This window comes from Pseudophryne corroboree, chromosome 4, assembly GCF_028390025.1.
Source record: "Pseudophryne corroboree isolate aPseCor3 chromosome 4, aPseCor3.hap2, whole genome shotgun sequence".
NCBI classification, from domain to species: domain Eukaryota; kingdom Metazoa; phylum Chordata; class Amphibia; order Anura; family Myobatrachidae; genus Pseudophryne; species Pseudophryne corroboree.
Genome location: NC_086447.1, coordinates 740180584 through 740200257, shown reverse-complemented (window position 1 = coordinate 740200257; position 19674 = coordinate 740180584). Strand labels below are relative to the sequence as shown.

General features: G+C 48.3%; 1 protein-coding gene across 1 annotated transcript in view; it reads left to right on the top strand.

Moving 5' to 3' along the window:
• The first annotated feature begins 577 nt into the window (after nucleotides 1-577).
• PYGB (glycogen phosphorylase B) overlaps nucleotides 578-19674 on the top strand; it is a 194698-nt gene continuing 175601 nt past the window's right edge. The window contains exon 1 of the mRNA XM_063918124.1: nucleotides 578-1241. Within this exon, the coding sequence (XP_063774194.1) occupies nucleotides 999-1241 (243 nt within the window). The 5' untranslated portion in view covers nucleotides 578-998. The remainder of the gene's footprint in view (nucleotides 1242-19674) is intronic.

Sequence of the window (19674 nt, the reverse complement as noted above, 5' to 3'; positions counted from 1 at the left end):
CGGATCCAGTGACGGATCCGCTGGCCAATCACTGTGGCCTCACTGACAGGGACGTGCTTTCATAGGTTGAAAGCACGTCCCTGTATGAAAGCGGCACCACTAATGGTGCTGCTTTCCCATATATTTTCAATGGGCTTTTACAGCCCATGGCTAGTCCCCGCCCGTGCCCGCCCCACGCTCCCCATACTTCCCCAGTGACAACGGGAGGCACCACGATCGGTGCCTCCCAAACACATATACAAAACAGCAACGCTAAGAATAATATTAAGAAGATACATATGGCACAGAATATGTGTCATTTGCATCTTCTTTGTATTATCTTAATCATTATGACAGGGGAGGCACTGCCTCCTCTGACTGCACGTCCCCGGCTGGACATGCCCACTATCTGGAAAGTATTGGGGGGGGGGTGCCCATGTGGGGCCACTAGTACAAATTTTTCCAGGGCCACTTTTTGTTCCCAATCCGCCCCTGGCGGGGTGGGTACGAGGCTATCATATCAGCACTGCACACTGCAGTATTCCCCTGTGTGACAGCGGCGCTACTGTGCAGGGCTGACAGCCTCCTGGCAGTGCAGCAGCAGCAGCTTCGTGCGTGAGCCGGCAGGGATCTCTCCCTCCCAACTGACAGCCCATCTTGGACACAGACGCTCTTTCACAACTGCCGACCGGCAGAGGTCGCTACAGGGAGCTGATCCGGTCCGGCGTTCCGGAAACGGGTCCGGCGTTCCGGAAACGGGTCCGGTCTGGCTTTCACCAAATCCCTAGATCTCCCACTACCCCGTGTCTCCCCCGATCTCCACCACCAGGCGGCTGTGCTGCTGCTGGTGGTGGTGTGCAGAGCACTGGGTGCAGCACAGCGCATGTACATCCCTCATCCCTCCCTCCCTCGGCTCTGCAGCTCGGCATAAAGAGCTAAGCACAGTTTCTGACGACCCAGTAGCACAGGCACTGCACACACACACACATCTCCCATCCATCCCCACTGGCTGCAGAGACATGGCTGTCCCCCTGTCTGACAGTGACAAGAGGAAGCAGATCAGTGTGAGGGGCATCGCGGGGCTGGGGGATGTGTCCGAGGTCAGGAAGAGCTTCAACAGACACCTGCACTTCACCTTAGTGAAAGACAGGAACGTGTCCACCCCCAGAGACTATTACTTTGCCTTGGCTCATACTGTCCGGGACCACCTGGTGGGAAGATGGATCAGGACCCAGCAATACTACTACGAGAAGGATCCCAAGGTAAGTCCAGTAACCAGTGTCCCTGAATGCAGCAGCAAGGGGCAGGTACATAACAGCACACAGTGCATGCCCAGTCACTGACTACCATCTTCCATCTTGTTTATAGTCATAATACAGCATATCATATCACAGACGTCAGTCCGGAGCTACGCTAGAAAATACTACTGCTACAATGCATTCATATGTATTATATAAAGTGCATTAGGGGATTCTGTCATTCTTACTGTATAGGTTTCACTGCTATCTCTCGGATAATAGAAATACTAATGATATATTGTTATTGTAGAGCTGCCCATGTACTGTCCCTGCCACCTCCCTCTGTGTCCATAGGTGGCTTGTGCTGACAACAGGTTACAGACCACTTCCATTCACAATCAGTCTTCTGTGTGCATTGAATGTTTACTGCACCCATTTTGTCTGCAAGACAAATGCAGTATACTGTATGGCTGTGGTTACAGTGCTGCAGTGAGGCCTCACTGGTGGAGTGTGCCAGTACTGCAGTGAGGCCTCACAGTGGTGGTGTTAGTGTGCCAGTGCTGCAGTGAGGCCTCACAGAGGTGGTGTTAGTCAGGGTTGTTAGTTCATCCCACACCCCTTTCACATCGCAAACCCGGGTCAGATCTGGGATTTGAACACGGCTCCGACCCTGGTAAGAGACGTCCACATCGCAATATTGACCTGCGTTATTCCCGAGTTATTGCTGTGTTGGTGTCTTTTTGCTCAACCCGGGTCACCCATGTTAAAACCAGTGTGATGTCATTGTCAGAGGACTTGATTGGTTCCCAGTTTTCAACAAGAAAGGGAGGGGGCTGGGGAATGCTCACAGTGCAGCAATCATGGTCGACAGCATTTTACTGATGTTGCGATATGTTATCGCATCCCTGACAGTACCCGTTATCTGCCGACGTATTTCTTCTTCACCCCTGATCCGTAGCAACTCCCTGACTTCCTCATCACTCCAGTTTGCCATGGCTAATGAGGTCCAAAGGAGTGCAGAACTGGTCCAAAAGAGTGCAGAACTGTGCAGATTGCTTTCCAACACGTGTGCTCGCAGTGCAGTACTGTAAGCAAACTTCAGCTGACTGGAAACAACCAGTCAGTGCTATTTCTTCATAGGTGGGTTGAATATCCCGGGACTGTACCATTTTAGTGCACAATAATCCAGGTCCAACACGTGTTCAATCCTTCTTTTAACCCGGGAAAAAATACCGGGTTGGACGTCCCGGGATATTCAGTTTGGCGCTTTCACACCACACCTCTACCCGGGTCGACCCAGCAGCAACCTTGTAAAAAGCCGGGTTATTTTGGCAATGTGAAAGGGGTACCAGTCAGTCAGAGGCAAGTCAAAAGTTGGTGCCCTCATACATATATATAGTGCTCTCAGCCAGTCTACAAGGACCAGAGCCCGTAGTAAATTGGCAGGGCTCCATCTACGCTGTGTGACAACATCCGGTGTGTCAGGCTCAGACTCTCGAGATTCTGCCATCTGCAGCACGCAGAATCAGCATTCACTGACGGGTTTCATTTCGCGGTCCAGCAACAGTGGCGTGTGCACCGTTGCTTGCTGCACGCAGGCTGAACGGTGCAAGGCAGGAGCTATCCTGTCCCCTATTGCAGATGTTAGCAGGGCTCCTGGGACAGAGCCGATTAACTCTGCAGCAGCAGCGGGTGTGCCGGAGAGCTCAGTTGAAAGAGCAGCGATCACACTTGGATCCCGCTGTGAACCACACAGGTGCTGTACATGCAGGTGCCCCTTCAGGGCTTACATACCCTCCAACATGACCAATTCCATCAGGTACAAAATGCTCTGTTCCTGGATTTCCATGCTAGTGGCAGTTGTAGAGGAGGGGCTGCAGCACAGTCCAAAATTCAGATAGGTTGGTGTGGCTCCCTTATCGGAATTGTGGATAGTGCTGCAGCCCCACCTCTGCAACTGCCACTAGCATGGAAATCCAGGAACAGAGCATTTTGTACCTAATGGAATGGGTCATGTTGGAGGGCTTGGAGCCTGGAGGCAGGTGTCTCCATTGCCTTTGGCAGTTACGCCCCTGGTGTTAGTGTGCCAGTGCTGCAGTGAGACCTCACAGTGGTTGTTGGTGTGTGTGTGTGTGTGCCAGTGCTGCAATGAGGCCTCACTGGTGGTGTTGGTGTGCCAGTGCTGCAGTGAGGCTGAGGCCTCACAGTGGTGGTGGTAGTGTGCCAGTGTTACAGTGAGGCCTCACTGGTGGTGTTAACGTCCCAGTGTTGCTTATCGTTTACATGCAATCCTCTGTGTTCATAATGGGGGAGATTAAAATGTTTGAAAAGTCGGTTGGGTGTCTGTTTTTTCCTGTCTATTAGATAGGAAAAAACAGACTCCTGACTGACTTTTCAAACGTTTGAATCTCCCCCTATATGTTTACAGTGTACTGTATGTCTGTCCTCTCTGTAACCCCCTTATGTTGCAGTTACTATGCATGTACATTGTCTATAGTCTCTATCTATGTATCTTCACTGTAGCCCCTTTAATTCTATTCGTAGTAATAAATCTGCAATGACAACGCATGTACATTATGTATGTACTATATATCAGTCCTTTCTGCAGTGGGGTACACTGGTATTTCACAGGGAATAACATCGGGGGTGTAGAGTTGGATCTTGATCCGAGGCACCAACAGGCTAAAAATTTTGACTGTTTCCAGGATGCACCGCACCGCCTCCTCTATATAACCCCTCCTCCGTGCACAGGAGCTCAGTTTTAAAGTTGGTGCCTGCAGTGCAGGTCACTAAAACCTGAAGACTTTGAAGAAATGAAGAAAGCTTTTACTATGCTGCTGAGCCGCAGCACTTCTATGTCTGGGAGACATGCCGTGCTGCGGCTCCATCACCTCCCCTTTGCGGCACTGTATACTCCCGCGGCCTGGTTCCCGGTACTTACAGCGGAGACGCACCGGTATTTTGGCACACCGCCACTGCTCATCTCCAGGATCGCGTGGCTGCAGGACTTGGGGAGGAGTTAAGAGGGTCCCCCAGGAGGACCCGCCGGGTACAAATCGCGATTCGCACGTGGCTCATGGGAGATGGACCACACGGCTGGCGTGGACACTGTACTGCCCACTATATCCACCAGGGCAGCAAACAGAGCACAGGCATTTCTTTTAGGCTCCTTAAGTTACCGGTGGTGAAGTCCAGCATTGTAGGGATAGAGCACTGCCCGTAGTCCCTCCACTCAGCTCCGGGCGCCATCTACTGCAGATGTTTCCGCCCTGGAGCTGCTTTCACTTTCCCCTCACTCCATGCTGAGATCTGGCACCATTTTAGCTGAAGGGCTGCTCTCTATGGAATTGCTGGGTGATGTCTCCTCTGTATAGCCGCCTGTTCCAGCGCCGTGCTTATACAGGACACTTGAGTATTCTACCTGTCTTTTGACTGTGTTAGTTAAGAAATAAGTGTGTTACTGACAGAATAGGTGGTACAATTATTCTGTGATATACATCCAGTACTGCTGTGCATTGTTATATCTCTCTGCATATACAGTCAGGTCCATAAATATTGGGACATCAACACAGTTCTCATATTTTGGGCTCTAGACACCACCTCAATGGATTTGAAATTAAATAAACAAGATGCACTTTAACTGCAGACTTTCCGCTTTAATTTGAGGGTATTTACATCCAAATCAAGTGAACGGTGTAGGAATTACAACGGTTTCTATATGTGCCTCCCACTTTTTAAGGGACCAAAAGTAATGGGACAATCGACTCAAAAGCTATTTCATGGACAGGAGTGGGCTATTCCCTCGTTATTTCATCATCAATTAAGCAGGTAAAAGGTCTGGAGTAGATTCCAGGTGTGACATTTGCATTTGGAATCTGTTGCTGTCGACTCTCAATATGAGATCCAAAGAGCTGCCACTATCACTGATGCAAGCCATCATTAGGCTGAAAAATAAAAACAAACCCATCAGAGAGATAACAAAAACATTAGGTGTGGCCAAATCAACTGTTTGGAACATCCTTAAAAAGAAAGAACGCACCAGAGAGCTCCGCAACACCAAAAGACCCGGAAGACCACGGAAAACAACTGTGGTGGATGACAGAAGAATTATTTCCCTGGTGAAGAAAAACCCCTTCACAACAGTTGCCCAGATCAAGAACACTCTCCAGGAGGTAAGTGCACATGTGTCAAATTCAACAATCAAGAGAAGGCTTCACAAGAGTGAATATAGAGGGTTCACCACAAGATGTAAACCATTGGTGAGCCACAAAAACAGGAAGTCCAGATTAGAGTTTGCCAAACAACATCTAAAAAAGCCTTTACAGTTCTGGAACAACATCTTATGGACAGATGAGACAAATATCAACTTGTACCAGAGTGATGGGAAGAGAAGAGTATGGAGAAGGAAAGGAACTGATCATGATCCAAAACATACCACCTCATCAGTGAAGCATGGTGGTGGTTGGTAGTGTCACGGCGTGGACATGTATGGCTGCCAATGGAACTGGTTCCCTTGTAGTATTTATTGATAATGTAACTGCTGACAAAAGCAGCAGGATGAATTCTGAAGTGTTTCGGGCAATATTATCTGCTCATATTCAGTCAAATGCTTCAGAACTCATTGGATGGCGCTTCACAGTGCAGATGGACAGTGACCCGAAGCATACTGCGAAAGCAACCAAAGAGTTTTTTTAAGGCAAATAAGTGGAATGTTATGCAATGGCCAAGTCAGTCATCTGACCTGAATCCGATTGCGCGTGCATTTCACTTGATGAAGACAAAACTGAAGGGAAAATGCCCAAAGAACAAGCAGGAACTGAAGACATTTGCAGTAGAGGCCTGGCAGTACATCACCAGGGATGAAACCCATCGTCTGGTGATGTCTATGTGTTTCAGACTTCAGGCTGCAATTGACTGCAAAGGATTTGCAACAAAGTTTTAAAAAGTGAACGTTTGATTTACGATTGTTTAGTTTGTCCCATTACTTTTGGTCCCTTAAAAAGTGGGAGGCACATATAGAAACCGTTGTAATTCCTACACCGGTCACCTGATTTGGATGTACATACCCTCAAATTAAAGCGGAAAGTCTGCAGTTAAAGCACTTCTTGTTTGTTTCATTTCAAATCCATTGTAGTGTATAGAGCTCAAAATATGAGAATTGTGCCGATGTCCCAATAAATATGGATCTGACTGTACATATTTGCTATTGTATGTAAATTGCATGTGCAGTATTATTGTTGTGTACATTCCTATTGTGTTTGTGACTGTGTGTGTTCTCTTTTTCAAGCGTATCACACCCTTGCTATCACTATATTCTGAACCCAGTGAGGATAAGAACGTCCGGGTCCACATTTATTTGTCTATAAATATACATATATAGTGCTACACAGTCTATACATCTCAGTGTTTTTTTTCTGTGTATTTCAGTCACCCCATACCGATTCATTTCTCTGTGTCCTGCTTGTATTAGCACATAAATCAGGGGATTGCGGAATTACTATTGTTTGGCTATATTGTACTGTGTGCCCCACGGCTACATTCCTCATAATGTCTGCCACACAGGGCAGAAATTCCGTGGATGCTCCTGCATCAGGCAGTGCTGCTCCCACAGATTTACTGGGAGGGGAACCTGCTGCTGGGGATGTGGGTACTGGGTCCCTTACATCTCCCACTCCACCTGTGGCCCTCATGGTCAACCAAGAGCCACCATGGGCCGCCTTTTCTTGTATGATAAATACTTTGGTAACACGTCTTACGCCCCCTGTGGGACTTCCTGTGCCATTTCAGCCACAAATTGTCCCTGTAGCAAATCCTCATTGGGCGGACACACTATCTAACCAGATACAGGTTTTGAATAAATCCTTGGTTAAACAGAAGTGTACACCTCAGCCCCCGGGGGCTAATGGGCCCTCTAAGCGTGTGATTTCCTCCTCTGAATCCACTCATGTTTCATTTACTTCTGATGAAGATGGGGCCTATACTGATCCGACTTATTCTGACTCAGCGGATTCTGATGGGGAGCATGTACCTCATGTTGATGTCCCTGAATTAGTGGAAGCTATCAAAATGGTTCTCCAGATTGATGAAGCTAATCCCACTACTACATCAGAAAAGCCTGATAAATTCAAGCGTCAGAAGGTGGCAAAGGTAGTTTTTCCTCACTGTGACCTTTTAATTGACATACATAAAGAGGCTTGGGTCTCCCCAGAAACAAAGTTTGCCTATCCAAGACGATGTTGGCTCGTTTTCCTATCCCTGCGGAGTTAACTAACAAGTGGGAAACTCCACTGCCGGTCGACTCGCACGTCGCACGGATCGTGGTATCCTCTTCTCTGCCTGTCACCACTGCCACCTCCCTGTAGGAGCCGACAGATAAGCGTGTGGAGGGATGCCTGAAGTATATTTATTCCCTAACTGGGGCAATTCAGAGGCCCACTATTGCGGCCTCCTGGGCTGCAAAAGCTATTGATGCGTGGGTCCAGGTACTGGAGGAAGAGCTACCTCAGGATATTTCTGACATTGCCAAACAGTGTCTATCTCATATTACGCGGCCTCTTTCAAGAGACATCCCTCTCGCTAGTTCTGCGCCACGGTCATCCCATTGGACCCGTTGAAGGCGCAAGCTCTACACTTGGTTGTCAAATCACTCCTGGAGACAGGAGTGGTGGTGCCGGTGTCTATCTCCAAAATGGGGAGGGGCTACTACTCGTTCCCGTTTCTAGTACCTAAACCCAATGGGTCTTTCCGGCCTATTCTCAACCTGAAATCACTGAACAAGTTTGTGAGAGTTTCCAAGTTCCGTATGGAAACACTGCGCTCCATTGTACTGGCCATGGAACCTGGGGACTACATGGTATCCCTAGATATACAGGATGCTTACCTGCATATACCTATTACCATTTCGCTTTAGCAATATCTGCGGTTTGCTATTGGCAACCTCTATTATCAATTCAGGGCTCTGCCGTTTAGACTGACTACAGCCCTCGGATTTTCACTAAGGTCATGGCCGTGATGACAGCTCATCTCCGTCAACAGGGAATCAGGATCCTGCCGTGTCTGGACGACCTGCTGATCCTGGCAAGCTCCCAAGATGTCCTTCTGAGTCCTCTTCAGCTGATGGTGCAATTCCTCACAGCCCACGGATGGCTGATCAATTAGAATAAGTCCTCCCTGGTCCCTGTGCGGCGCATGGTGCACCTGGGGGCCCTTCTGGATACGCACAGCCAGAGGCTGTTTTTGTCTCCAGAGAAAGTCCTGAGGCTTCAGGACAGGATCAGATACTTCCTTTCTCGCCCAAAAGTGTCTATTCACTCGGCGATGCAAGTACTAGGCCTGATGGTGTCGACTTTCGACATGGTGGAGTATGCTCAATGCCATTCTCGCCCTCTCCAACGGATAATCCTCTCCAAGTGGGACGGTCTGCCTCAGCGGATCAGGTCTCAAATGATGGTCCTGACTCAGGAGGTCTGTTTATCCCTATCCTGATGGTTCCAGGATCAACAGTTGAGCAGGGGACATCCCTTCTGTATTCCCCACTGGGTACTTCTGACGACAGACGTCAGTCTGAGAAGCTGGGGTGCGGTGTTCGAGCAACACACTCTCCAGGGTCGCTGAACAAGGAGGAGTCTCTCCTCCCCATCAACATTCTGGAACTGCGGGTAGTGTTCAACGCTTTGACACTAGTCCTGCCTCTGTTTAGAAACACGCCGTTCAAGTACAATCAGACAACACCACCGTGGTGGCGTACATAAATCGTCAAGGCGGCACTTGAAGCCGAAAAGCAGTGATGGAAGTGTCCAGAATTCTTCAATGGGTGGAACGCCATCTGCCAGCAGTATCGGCAGTGTTCATTCCGGGTGTCCTCAACTGGGAAGCGGATTTCCTCAGTCGTCAGGACGTACAAGCCGGAGAGTGGAGCTTTCATCCGGAGGTGTTTCAACTCCTAGTGGACAAGTGGGGCCTACCAGATGTATACCTGATGGCGTCACGACACAATCACAAAGTTCCGGTCCTCAGATCACGAACAAGGGATCCTCAAGCAGCGTTCATAGACGCACTGGCAAGTCCATGGCAATTTCGACTGCCATACTTGTTCCCTCTGGTGTCACTCCTGCCCAGGGTTCTGCGGAAGTTCAAGCAAGTAGGAGGAATACTACTTTTAGTCGCTCCAGCGTGGCCCAGACGGCATTGGTTCTCAGACCTGCAAGGTCTATCGATGGAACGTCTTCTACTACTTCCTCAACACCCAGACCTCCTCGTTCAGGGCCCTTGTGTCTACCCAGACCTGGCCAGACTGGCTTTGACGGCGTGGCTCTTGAAGCGTCACCCCCGAGGGCCAAAGGTTTGTCTGAGGCGGTCATCCAAACTATGTTGAAGGCCCGTAAACCGGCTTCGGCTCGTTTTACTACAGGGTCTGGAAATCTTACTTCACCTGGTGTGCTGCTTAGAACTACGATGTATACAAGTTCAGAACCTCATGGCTTCTGCAACAGGGCCTAGATTTAGGCCTTCGTCTGGCCTCCCTCAAGGTTCATATTTCTGTCTTGTTGTGTGGTTTCAGAGGAGAATTGGATCTATTCCTGACGTTCATACCTTCACTCAGGGTGTCTTGCGGATGCAACCTCCCTATGTCCCTCCTGTGTCTCCATGGGATCTGTCTGTTGTCCTTAATGCCCTGCAAGGGTCTCCCTTTGAGCCTCTTGATTCTGTGGACCTGAAATGCTTAGTATTAAGGTCCTGTTCCTGTTGGCTATTGCCTTTGCTAGAAGAGTGTCAGACTTAGGCGCTTTGTCCTGTCGTCCGCCCTTCCTGATATTTCATTGTGACCGGGCAGTTCTCCGTACTCGCCCTGGTTATCTGCCTAAGGTGGTGTCATCTTTTCACCTTAACCAAGAGATTGTGGTACCGGCCTTTAGCTCTGCTGGTTTGTCTTCATAAGAAAGGTCTTTGGTACGGGCTCTCCGTATATATGTGGAGAGGACTTCCTCCATTCGGAGGTCTGATTCCCTCTTTGTACTGTTTGGTTTTCACAAACGTGGCTGGCCTTCAAACAAGCAAACTTTGGCCAGATTGATTAGAATGGTGATTGCACAAGCTTATGCGCATGCTGGTCTCCTAGCTCCTGCTGCTATCAAGGACCATTCTACTCTGTCTGTTGGTCCTTTTTGGGTGGCTCGACATGGCGCGTCTGCAGAACAATTGTGCAAGGGGGCTATGTGGTCCTCTGTGAACACGTTCATCAGGTTCTATGCCTTTGATACTTCCGCCTCCCAGAATGCCTTCTTTGGACGTCAGGTTCTTGTGCCCGCTACAGTGCGTCCCCTCCCATGAGGAACTGCTATAGGACATCCCCAATGTTATTCCCTGTGAAATACCAGTGTACCCCGCTGCAGAAAAGGAGATTTATGGTAGACTTACCATTGTTAAATCTCTTTCTGTAAGGTACACTGGATTCCACAGGGCGCCCACCCTGACGCACTTAGCTTCTTTGGGTTTGTATGGCAATAGCCGCTGGTCCCTTCTGTCGTGAGAACGTGGTTCTATGTGACTAGCATCTACCGTCTCTTTACCTGCTACTGCATTGGACTGGTTAACAAAACTGAGCTCCTGTGCACGGAGGAGGGGTTATATAGAGGAGGCGGTGCAGTGCATCTTGGGGGAACAGTCATAGTTATTAGCCTGTTGGTGCCTCGGATCAAGATCCAGCTCTACACCCCCGATGTTATTCCCTGTGGAATGTACTGTACTTATACAGTATCTCTGTATATATTGCTATTGCACTGTTTTGGAGCAAGGTACTGTAGATGCGTAGTCAGAGCTGCCATTTTTTAGCTCAAGTGATGAGGCCAGTAGGAATAGCTCAGCTGGAACAAAACTTTAATGGGACTGAAAGACCCTTCAAATGACCTTACGTTATGAATTATAATACCCTTATGTGGTGGTGGACGGGGCTGTGCTTCTGCTTGCCCAAGGGGAGAATTCAATTAGATGTCGTAATTTACCATGGGGGAAATGGGTAGTAGTCTTGTGCTTTAAAACCCGGGGCTATTCAATTAGAGCCCCTTTTCCTCGCCCAGTAAATTAACCCGCTGTTATGATTCCAGCACTCTGGTCTGAGGAGATCTTATTGCAAGGACCGGAGCACTGGAACGTAATGCTGGGAAAGGGGAATGGAAAGGGAATAGCCCCTGGCGCCCTATCTCCGTTGTCTCGCCCGTGCTGTCAGTACACTCTTGCGAGACTATGGTTGCTTGAGCCCATGGCAGCCGCGTTTGAAGGGCGGATTACGTCTGCCCAACTTCGATGCCCCCTCAGGTCTTAATGAGAGACAAAGAGTGTACCGAGACAGGGTGATAACAAGGGGCCCTCTAACTGAAACAACCAAAGCCAGGGGCTACTAACTAGCCTAAAACTAAATGTATGTGCGGCTTGCCGCCAAAGGAAAAGAACAACAAAGGAAATGCTGACCACACGCCGACACAATACTCTTGTGTCCCGGCGGTGACAGCATAAGCAGAACCCTCTGCAAAACACCAGTGACAGAAATAATAACGGAAAACAGCGGCCTAGGCCGACGGACGCGGCAGAGCCGCTACTCACGGAACCGGTACGAATACTGGCAAACGGACAGGAACTCCCAATGCTGCTGACACAGACTCTCAGAACTGGAGGACAGGCAGAATCCCAAACGACAGACCGGTGGACACCAAGAAGCCAGAAACTCGACCAGGCATAGGCAAAGCCACTGGACTTCTGTACAGGAACACTTCACGGCAGGACACGGGATCAGACACAGGAATCGACACAGGGACTGACACAGGAATCGACACAGGAAGCAGTTCGACAGACACTGCTACACAGGAGCTCAGGAATTGGCAGGAACAAGCTCAGAACTCAAGCAGACTAGAAACCTAGAAATATCACCAGCGTCTGTGAATAGCACTGAGCCAGCATATAACAGAGAGGCCTAATTAATAATCTCATGCAGCTGCCCTGTTGCATGACTCCAAACTGACAAGATGCAATTAGCAGCCAGGTGAGGCTGAACACATGGGAACAAGCTGCAATTACACAGACTCACCAGCGGCAGCAACCAAGAGTACTCTTAAACAGAGCAACGGGAAATCCTGGCCTGCGAAACAACTTATAAACATAAAATAGGAATGAACCACTACCTGTGGTTCATAACAGTATCCCCTCCTTAAGGGTGAGTTCCGAGCACCCCATGACACCCACGGGGAACATGAACAGAAGAATAACATAAAATACCTAACTGACATGCAAAACAGGAATGAGCCACAGCCGTGGCTCATAACAGTACCCCCCCCCCTTGAGGAGGGGTCAAAGGACCCCAAAATACAGACTATACAAAACAAGGGATACAAAAAAAAACCTGACACACTGGTCTAACAGACACGAAAACAGAAACAAGCTGCAACCACAGCTTGTAACAGTGCCCTCCCCCTGACGGTGGCCACTGGACACAAGATAAGGAAAAAAAAATCTTTTTTTTTATATCAAGGCAAGAGTCAAAAATTATTTCTTTTTCTTGTTCTTCTTTTTACAAAGCTCTTTAGGTCTGACCAAGGTAATTCCCCAAACATTGTCTGAACTGATGGTACCACCCAGCAAGGCTGCGTTCAAATCAGAGACAGGTTTCTTACCCTTGGGAGCTGAACTTTCTGGCAAAGTACTATTATTATTAGAAGAAGAAGAAGTCAGAAAAGCACATCCTGCAGTCAAAACAACGGGCTGGGACTCTTGTGCCGAGTTTACAGTATTTGGTGGACTCTCAGCAGACAAGACGGGTGACTTAGAGGAACCTGAACCAATTTCTTTGGAACCATATCTTTTAATAATTGCATCACTGAATGCTGGGGGATCCTGAAGAATAGGATCTTCAGCTTTCATTAGGCTGGTCGCCCACTCAAAAGGCTCTCCTCTAAAAGAATAAATCAGATAAAGCACAAGGTTCTCTGAAGTGATGCCCAGAAATGGTCTAGACAACATAATAATGTAATAGTGTTTGTAAAGCGCCAGAAATTGGGCTAAGTCCCCATCAAAGATTATGGATATTGAGATATCAGAGTCAGGATATGTTTCCTTCCCATCTGACTGACTGGAGTGCTTTGCTAGGACCTGGTCACTATTGACCTTACTCGAGGCTGAGACTCTCTGAACACCACCCGGGGCAGTGACTTTCTGAACCCCACCCGGGGCAGTGACTTTCTGAACCCCACCCGGGGCAGTGACTTTCTGAACCCCACCCGGGGCAGTGACTTTCTGAACCCCACCCGGGGCAGTGACCTCCGGGAACCCCGCTGGGGCAGTGGCCTCTGGGAACCCCGCTGGGGCAGTGGCCTCTGGGAACCCCGCTGGGGCAGTGGCCTCTGGGAACCCTGCTGGGGCAGTGGCCTCCGGGAACCCCGCTGGGGCAGTGGCCTCCGGGAACCCCGCTGGGGCAGTGGCCTCCGATTCTTTTACTGGGACCGAGCCGTCGGCCTCCCCCACTGGGACCGAGCCATCGGCCTCCCTCTCTGAGTCGATAATTATCAAAACTTCTCCCGGGACTATGACTTCCGGAACTTCTGCTGAAGCTATAACCTTCAGCACCTCCACTAATGCTACACCTCTTAAGTTCTTTCCTGAGGAAGCGACCTCTAGACCCTTCTTAGAGGCTGCGTCTCTCGAGACCCCACTTGGGGATATTACTTCAAAGATCCCTTCTGGGGTTTTGCTTCTCGAGTTCCCTTCTAGAACTATGGTTTCAGATACCCTTTCTGGGGTTGCGCTCTTCAAGTCCCTACCTGGGGTAACAGCTTCTGAGACCCCTTCTGGTATGGAAACCTGAGCTAAAATATTTGATGTCCCTCTATAAGCTAGAGCATCGGGTACCGCACCAGCACTCTGGGCATCGGGTACCGCTCCAGCACTCTGGGCATCGGGTACCGCTCCAGCACTCTGGGCATCGGGTACCGCTCCAGCACTCTGGGCATCGGGTACCGCTCCAGCACTCTGGGCATCGGGTACCGCTCCAGCACCCTGGGCAATGGGCACCACTCCAGGAACCTGGGCAACGGGCACCACTCCAGGAACCTGGGCAACGGGCACCACTCCAGGAACCTGGGCATCGGGCACCACTCCAGGGGCTTGCAACTCTGCTTCAACAGGAACCTCAAGAGAGGAGAGAAACATTCTCTTTTGATTCCTAAATCTATAATGGGGCTCCCTTGCCCAAGGACCCCAATTATAGGACAGAGAGCTTTTTAGTGTGGGTTGTGTGACAAGTACCTCTGCCACAGTAGAGACAGGAGTAGGTCTTGTATCCTGACTCAACTTGGCCAGAGGGCAAGACTCGTCACCACACTTTGGCTTGCGCAACTCACAGGTCTGCAGATAGTGGCCTAAACCCCCACAATATAGGCATAAGTTTAAGTTTCTGCGACGCAGACGCTCCTCTTCTGAGAGCCTGGGCCGCAGAAAACTTTTAAACCTTTTCTCTTCAATTAAACCAGAGGATTCTCTTGTCACCATACTGTGAACAAGAGTCTCTTTAGAGATAGATGTACTCTCAACGACTTCTGTCAAGATGAGCAATATTTTAGTCAGAAGGTTTTGCAGTTGCTTTAAGGATTGCTGCAAAACTTCTAGTCGCTCTGGTCTTAAAGCACTGAAAGCAAAGTTCAGGGCTGAGAGAGATGCCTGCAGGGCTTGCATAGTAGACATAGGAGGATTTAAAACTAGACTAGACAAGGCAAGACTAGACAAGGCAAGACTAGACAAGGCAAGACTAGACAAGGCAAGACTGAATTTTTAAACTAGACAAAACAAGAGTAATTTTTTTTTTTTACACACCGGACTGGATTCTGCACACCGGACTGGATTCTGCACACAGAATTCTAGACAAGACTGGATTCTAGACTAGACACTGGACTGGGCCAAAAAAGAAAAAAAGTTTTATTTCTTTTTTGTGGTATGGCTGGTGATAATGTTGCATGACTCCAAACTGACAAGATGCAATCAGCAGCCAGGTGAGGCTGAACACATGGGAACAAGCTGCAATTACACAGACTCACCAGCGGCAGCAACCAAGAGTACTCTTAAACAGAGCAACGGGAAATCCTGGCCTGCGAAACAACTTATAAACATAAAATAGGAATGAACCACTACCTGTGGTTCATAACAGTATCCCCTCCTTAAGGGTGAGTTCCGAGCACCCCATGACACCCACGGGGAACATGAACAGAAGAATAACATAAAATACCTAACTGACATGCAAAACAGGAATGAGCCACGGCCGTGGCTCATAACACCCGCTAATGCCCGTTAACCCATAAAGTTCCTAGACCTATGCGTTAACGCTTCAGCCACGAGCAGGCTATTTAATGCGGTTTTCTTTTCAAAATAAAATGCTCATCAACTGCAGCCTGCAGGCTGCCACTGTCTCTAACTGAGTAGCCTCGCTGCTTCAATTAGTACACAGAAAATGACTGCATCTAATTGAATTCCACCACATATTTTTTATGACTGCTAGTGCCAGCACTGATTTTACTTCTCATATATAGCATAAATATTTTGATTGGATTATGGACCACCAACCCATGGAGGTGTGGGTTAAAAGGTCACCAGTTGAAACGTTTGACATTCACAAGGTCGACATGAGAAAAAGGTTGACACAATGAGTAGGTTGACACGGAAATGTTCAACACATGAAAATGTCAACACACATTTTTTTGGGTGTCCGATTGTAGGTTTCAGCACATGAAACCCGAATTAGTGTATTGCGTTCCCACACATGGCTTCGGGCACAGGTTACCATTCTCAGTCGTAGTCCACGTGGATGGTAAAGTATGAAAAAAGTTGAAAGAAAAGCAAAAAAACAACAACAACTTTATGTTGACAATATGTTGTGTCGACCATTGTCATGTCAACCAGTTGAACCTTTTGACCATACCAACCATATGCATATCGACCATTTGGTGTCAACTTATTGACTGTCAGTGTTTTGACTGTCGACCTATCATCTGGTTACCACCCATGGCACCCCTGCATGTTCCCCGTGGCACTCTAGGATGCCATTTCCCCCAGCTTGGGAACCACAGTGTTAGGCTCTTAAGGTTTCATCGTGACATGCCAGAGAATACATCATTGTCGCATGTAATATCCTAAAGACAATTGTTAAAGACAGTGGGGCAGATGCAGGCCAGTTTTCTGCATATGTGGCTGCATAGATTGGTAAGATATTGACACTTATCACTTCTTGCGACTGGATAGGTGGGATGCAGAAGGAATAGGTATCTTTTACGCAATCCGACGCATATATGGCTGTCCCTATCGTTTGATGGCTGGTGGAAATACATGATTATTATGCAATTACTAGCAAACTGCTGCTGATTGGCTAATTGCAGCGCTATTAGGTGCATTATTTGTCCTTTGTGCAAAAAAAAAATTTTTCTTTGGGTTTTTTGGTATGGACACAAGATGAAGAGGTAATTCTGCTGTATTAATGAGTTGTTGTTTTTATTTGTTTTTTTAAATATATTTTATAAAGTCTACCAGCAATTTATATATTTTGAAAGCCAAACCAATGTTTGTGACATTTGGCTGGCGTAGAGGTGCACACTACTTGCAGTAGTTGCAACCTTACATATACAAGTAATTGTTGATTTTTTTTTTAATTAACTAATTTTACATTTGTGATTAGGGATGCAAATGCTCCCTTCTAAGGATCAGCCTCAATAGGAGGAAAGTATACTTTGGGGTATATTCAGTAAGAGTCGGATCCATTCCGACAACCCCTATTCAATAGAATGGCCAAATCCGAATGTCGGATTTGAGCCTAATCCGACTGTCGGATTTGAGCCTAATCCGACTGTCGGATTTGGCCGATGTCCGTGTAGCTCTGAGCAGGTCCCCGTGTGTGAGAACACAGGGAGCTGCTGGAGCCGCAAATCACGGCCGCCCAGTGCCGTGTTGCGGGGAGTGAGGTGCCTGGCTGGGGAATGGGCGTCAAGGTACCTCTCATCCCCGCTCCCTGTAGCCCGCCGCACCGCTCACCATCTCCTCACCTCAATCCGACTTTTTTTAAAGTCCGATTGAGATCGTCGGAAAGGGGGCCAAAACCTGTCTGATTTGGCCCCGTTTCCGACAGAAGCACGCGGATCGGCAATCCATGTGTTTTCCAACAAGTCGGGGATTCCCGACTTGTGGGGAAAAAAACCTGCACTTTTTGAATAGGTCGGAACCCCTTCCGTCCGAAATCTGTCGGAAGCTGCCATCTTTCCGACAAGACGCCAGCTTCCGACAGCTATAGAATACACCCATATATGTAATAGATATACCACTCTTCAGCCTCGTGCGTCACAACACACACCAAAGCATGCGAATATCAGTGCAACAGCCAACCCAAGAGTGGTATATCTTATAAAAATGAGTCCTGTTCCTGTCTGCACCCTGAGCAGCCAGCCAGAAGCCACAAGATGGCCGTCAGCCAGCCGAGTTAGCATTACTGCAGGTAGGGTCACGCAGGCGACGGCCAAACGGTATTAGTTCACTCAGTGCACTGCACCCAGACACGAACTTTCACCCCTTGCCCTCCTCTCCCCTGTACCGGCGCACATCCTTGCACACTGTGTAGCTGCACTTGGATAAAATTAACATTTTCCTAAATGACGGGGGGCATGTGCTCGTTGCCCTCCCCCTGAATCCACCTATGCATGCGTACGTTGTTGCTGCGTCACTAACACCACACACACACACAATAAAAACAAAACTTGTGCAAGTGAGACAAACTCAAGTCTATGTCCGAAGCTTACTCAGACTGGCCATAGGAACCAGTCAGCTGGGTACAGGAAGTCTGCAACCAATGACGTAGAACAGTAATCTCCAACCTTAATTGGGGTGTGAGCTACTTTCGGAAAATAAAACTTCTGAAGGAGCTACCCCCTCTCCCCAATGCGCGAGCATTCCTGTGAAAGTGGTTGTGTCCTCACAACTACAAGTAATGCCCCCCCGCGTAGTGCCAGATACACAAATAATGCCCCTCAGCAGTGCCAGATATACAAATAATGCCCCTCAGCAGTGCCAGATATACAAATAATGTCTCCCAGCAGTGCCAGATACACAAATAATGCCCGCAGCAGTGCCAGATACACAAATAATTCCGCCCGCAGTGCCATTTAAAATGCCCCCCGCAGTACCAGATAAAATGTCCCCCCCCCCCGCAGTGTCCGATACAGTGCCCCACACAGTGATAACCCTTGCTGGCTTCTTCTACTGCCACCGGTGCTGCTCCTTCTGTATGAGGGACGGAAGGGTAGGAGAGTGCAGCACGCGCCTCTCCCGTGAAATCCGAAGAGCGGCTGTGGTGAGGGTGACAGAGTCTCTGGCGGCAGCGGGCATTTAAAATATAGTGCCGGTAAGTGAGCCAATCAAAACTCGAGGTCCGGCAGCCAATCAGGTGCCGACACTGCCGGTTTACGAACTCTGATTGGCTGACGGCCAGCACAATATTAATAATGAAGGGAGGAGGAGTGCCAGTGACTGCCCAAACCCGTGCGCTCTGTGAGCTACCGAAAATACTACGGCGAGCTACCGGTAGCTCGCGAGCTACGGGTTGGAGATCACTGACGTAGACCCTGGACTCAGCACACCTACAATACAGGGTGACACACCGCCATTTCAGAAAATGGACCCGGTCACCACACCCCTAACCCCGCAGCATGTCAATCATGCTGTGACTAAAGAAGGACTTGCGCATGCACAGACACCCAACAATCAGATTTGTACAAATCCCAATCATGCCCAGAGATTCAAATCTATAGGCCTATTTAAATTAAATAACTGATAGGGGGGAATTCAATTGTTTTAATAGCCACAGTAATTAATAGGCATCCAAAGGAACAATTCAGAGCCTTTTAATTATTGCGCTTGTCGTGCCCAAATACACAGTACTGGCCATGAGATTAAAAGTGCTGTGTGGGCACTTTTCACACACTTCAGCGTTTCACTTACACACGTTTGTAGAACATCGTATTGTATGCTTGACGGCAGATGACTTGGTGTCATTGTGATTAAATACATTTATACTGAAGAGGACATGAATCAATTGGACAACCTTCCTTTAGAAACTAGGTGACTACATACACTGTGAAACAGAAGTAAGCATAGCATCATTTATGCCATTTACTAACATAAAATGAGTATAAATGTGGAATAAATGTACATATTATGTCAGTGTGTTTAAATGAGTACATAAACATTAACCTTGATTTTCTTACTGACAGCTGTATATTGTATACTGCATATGTAATCTATACAAACGTATATGTATTTATAGCATTAAAATGTATTGACATAATAATGTAGATGGATTTTTGGGCAGGACTGGATGCAAGGTTGATAATAATTGCAGACAACAATGAAGTCAAGGTGGAAAATAAATGGAGAGAGTAAAGGA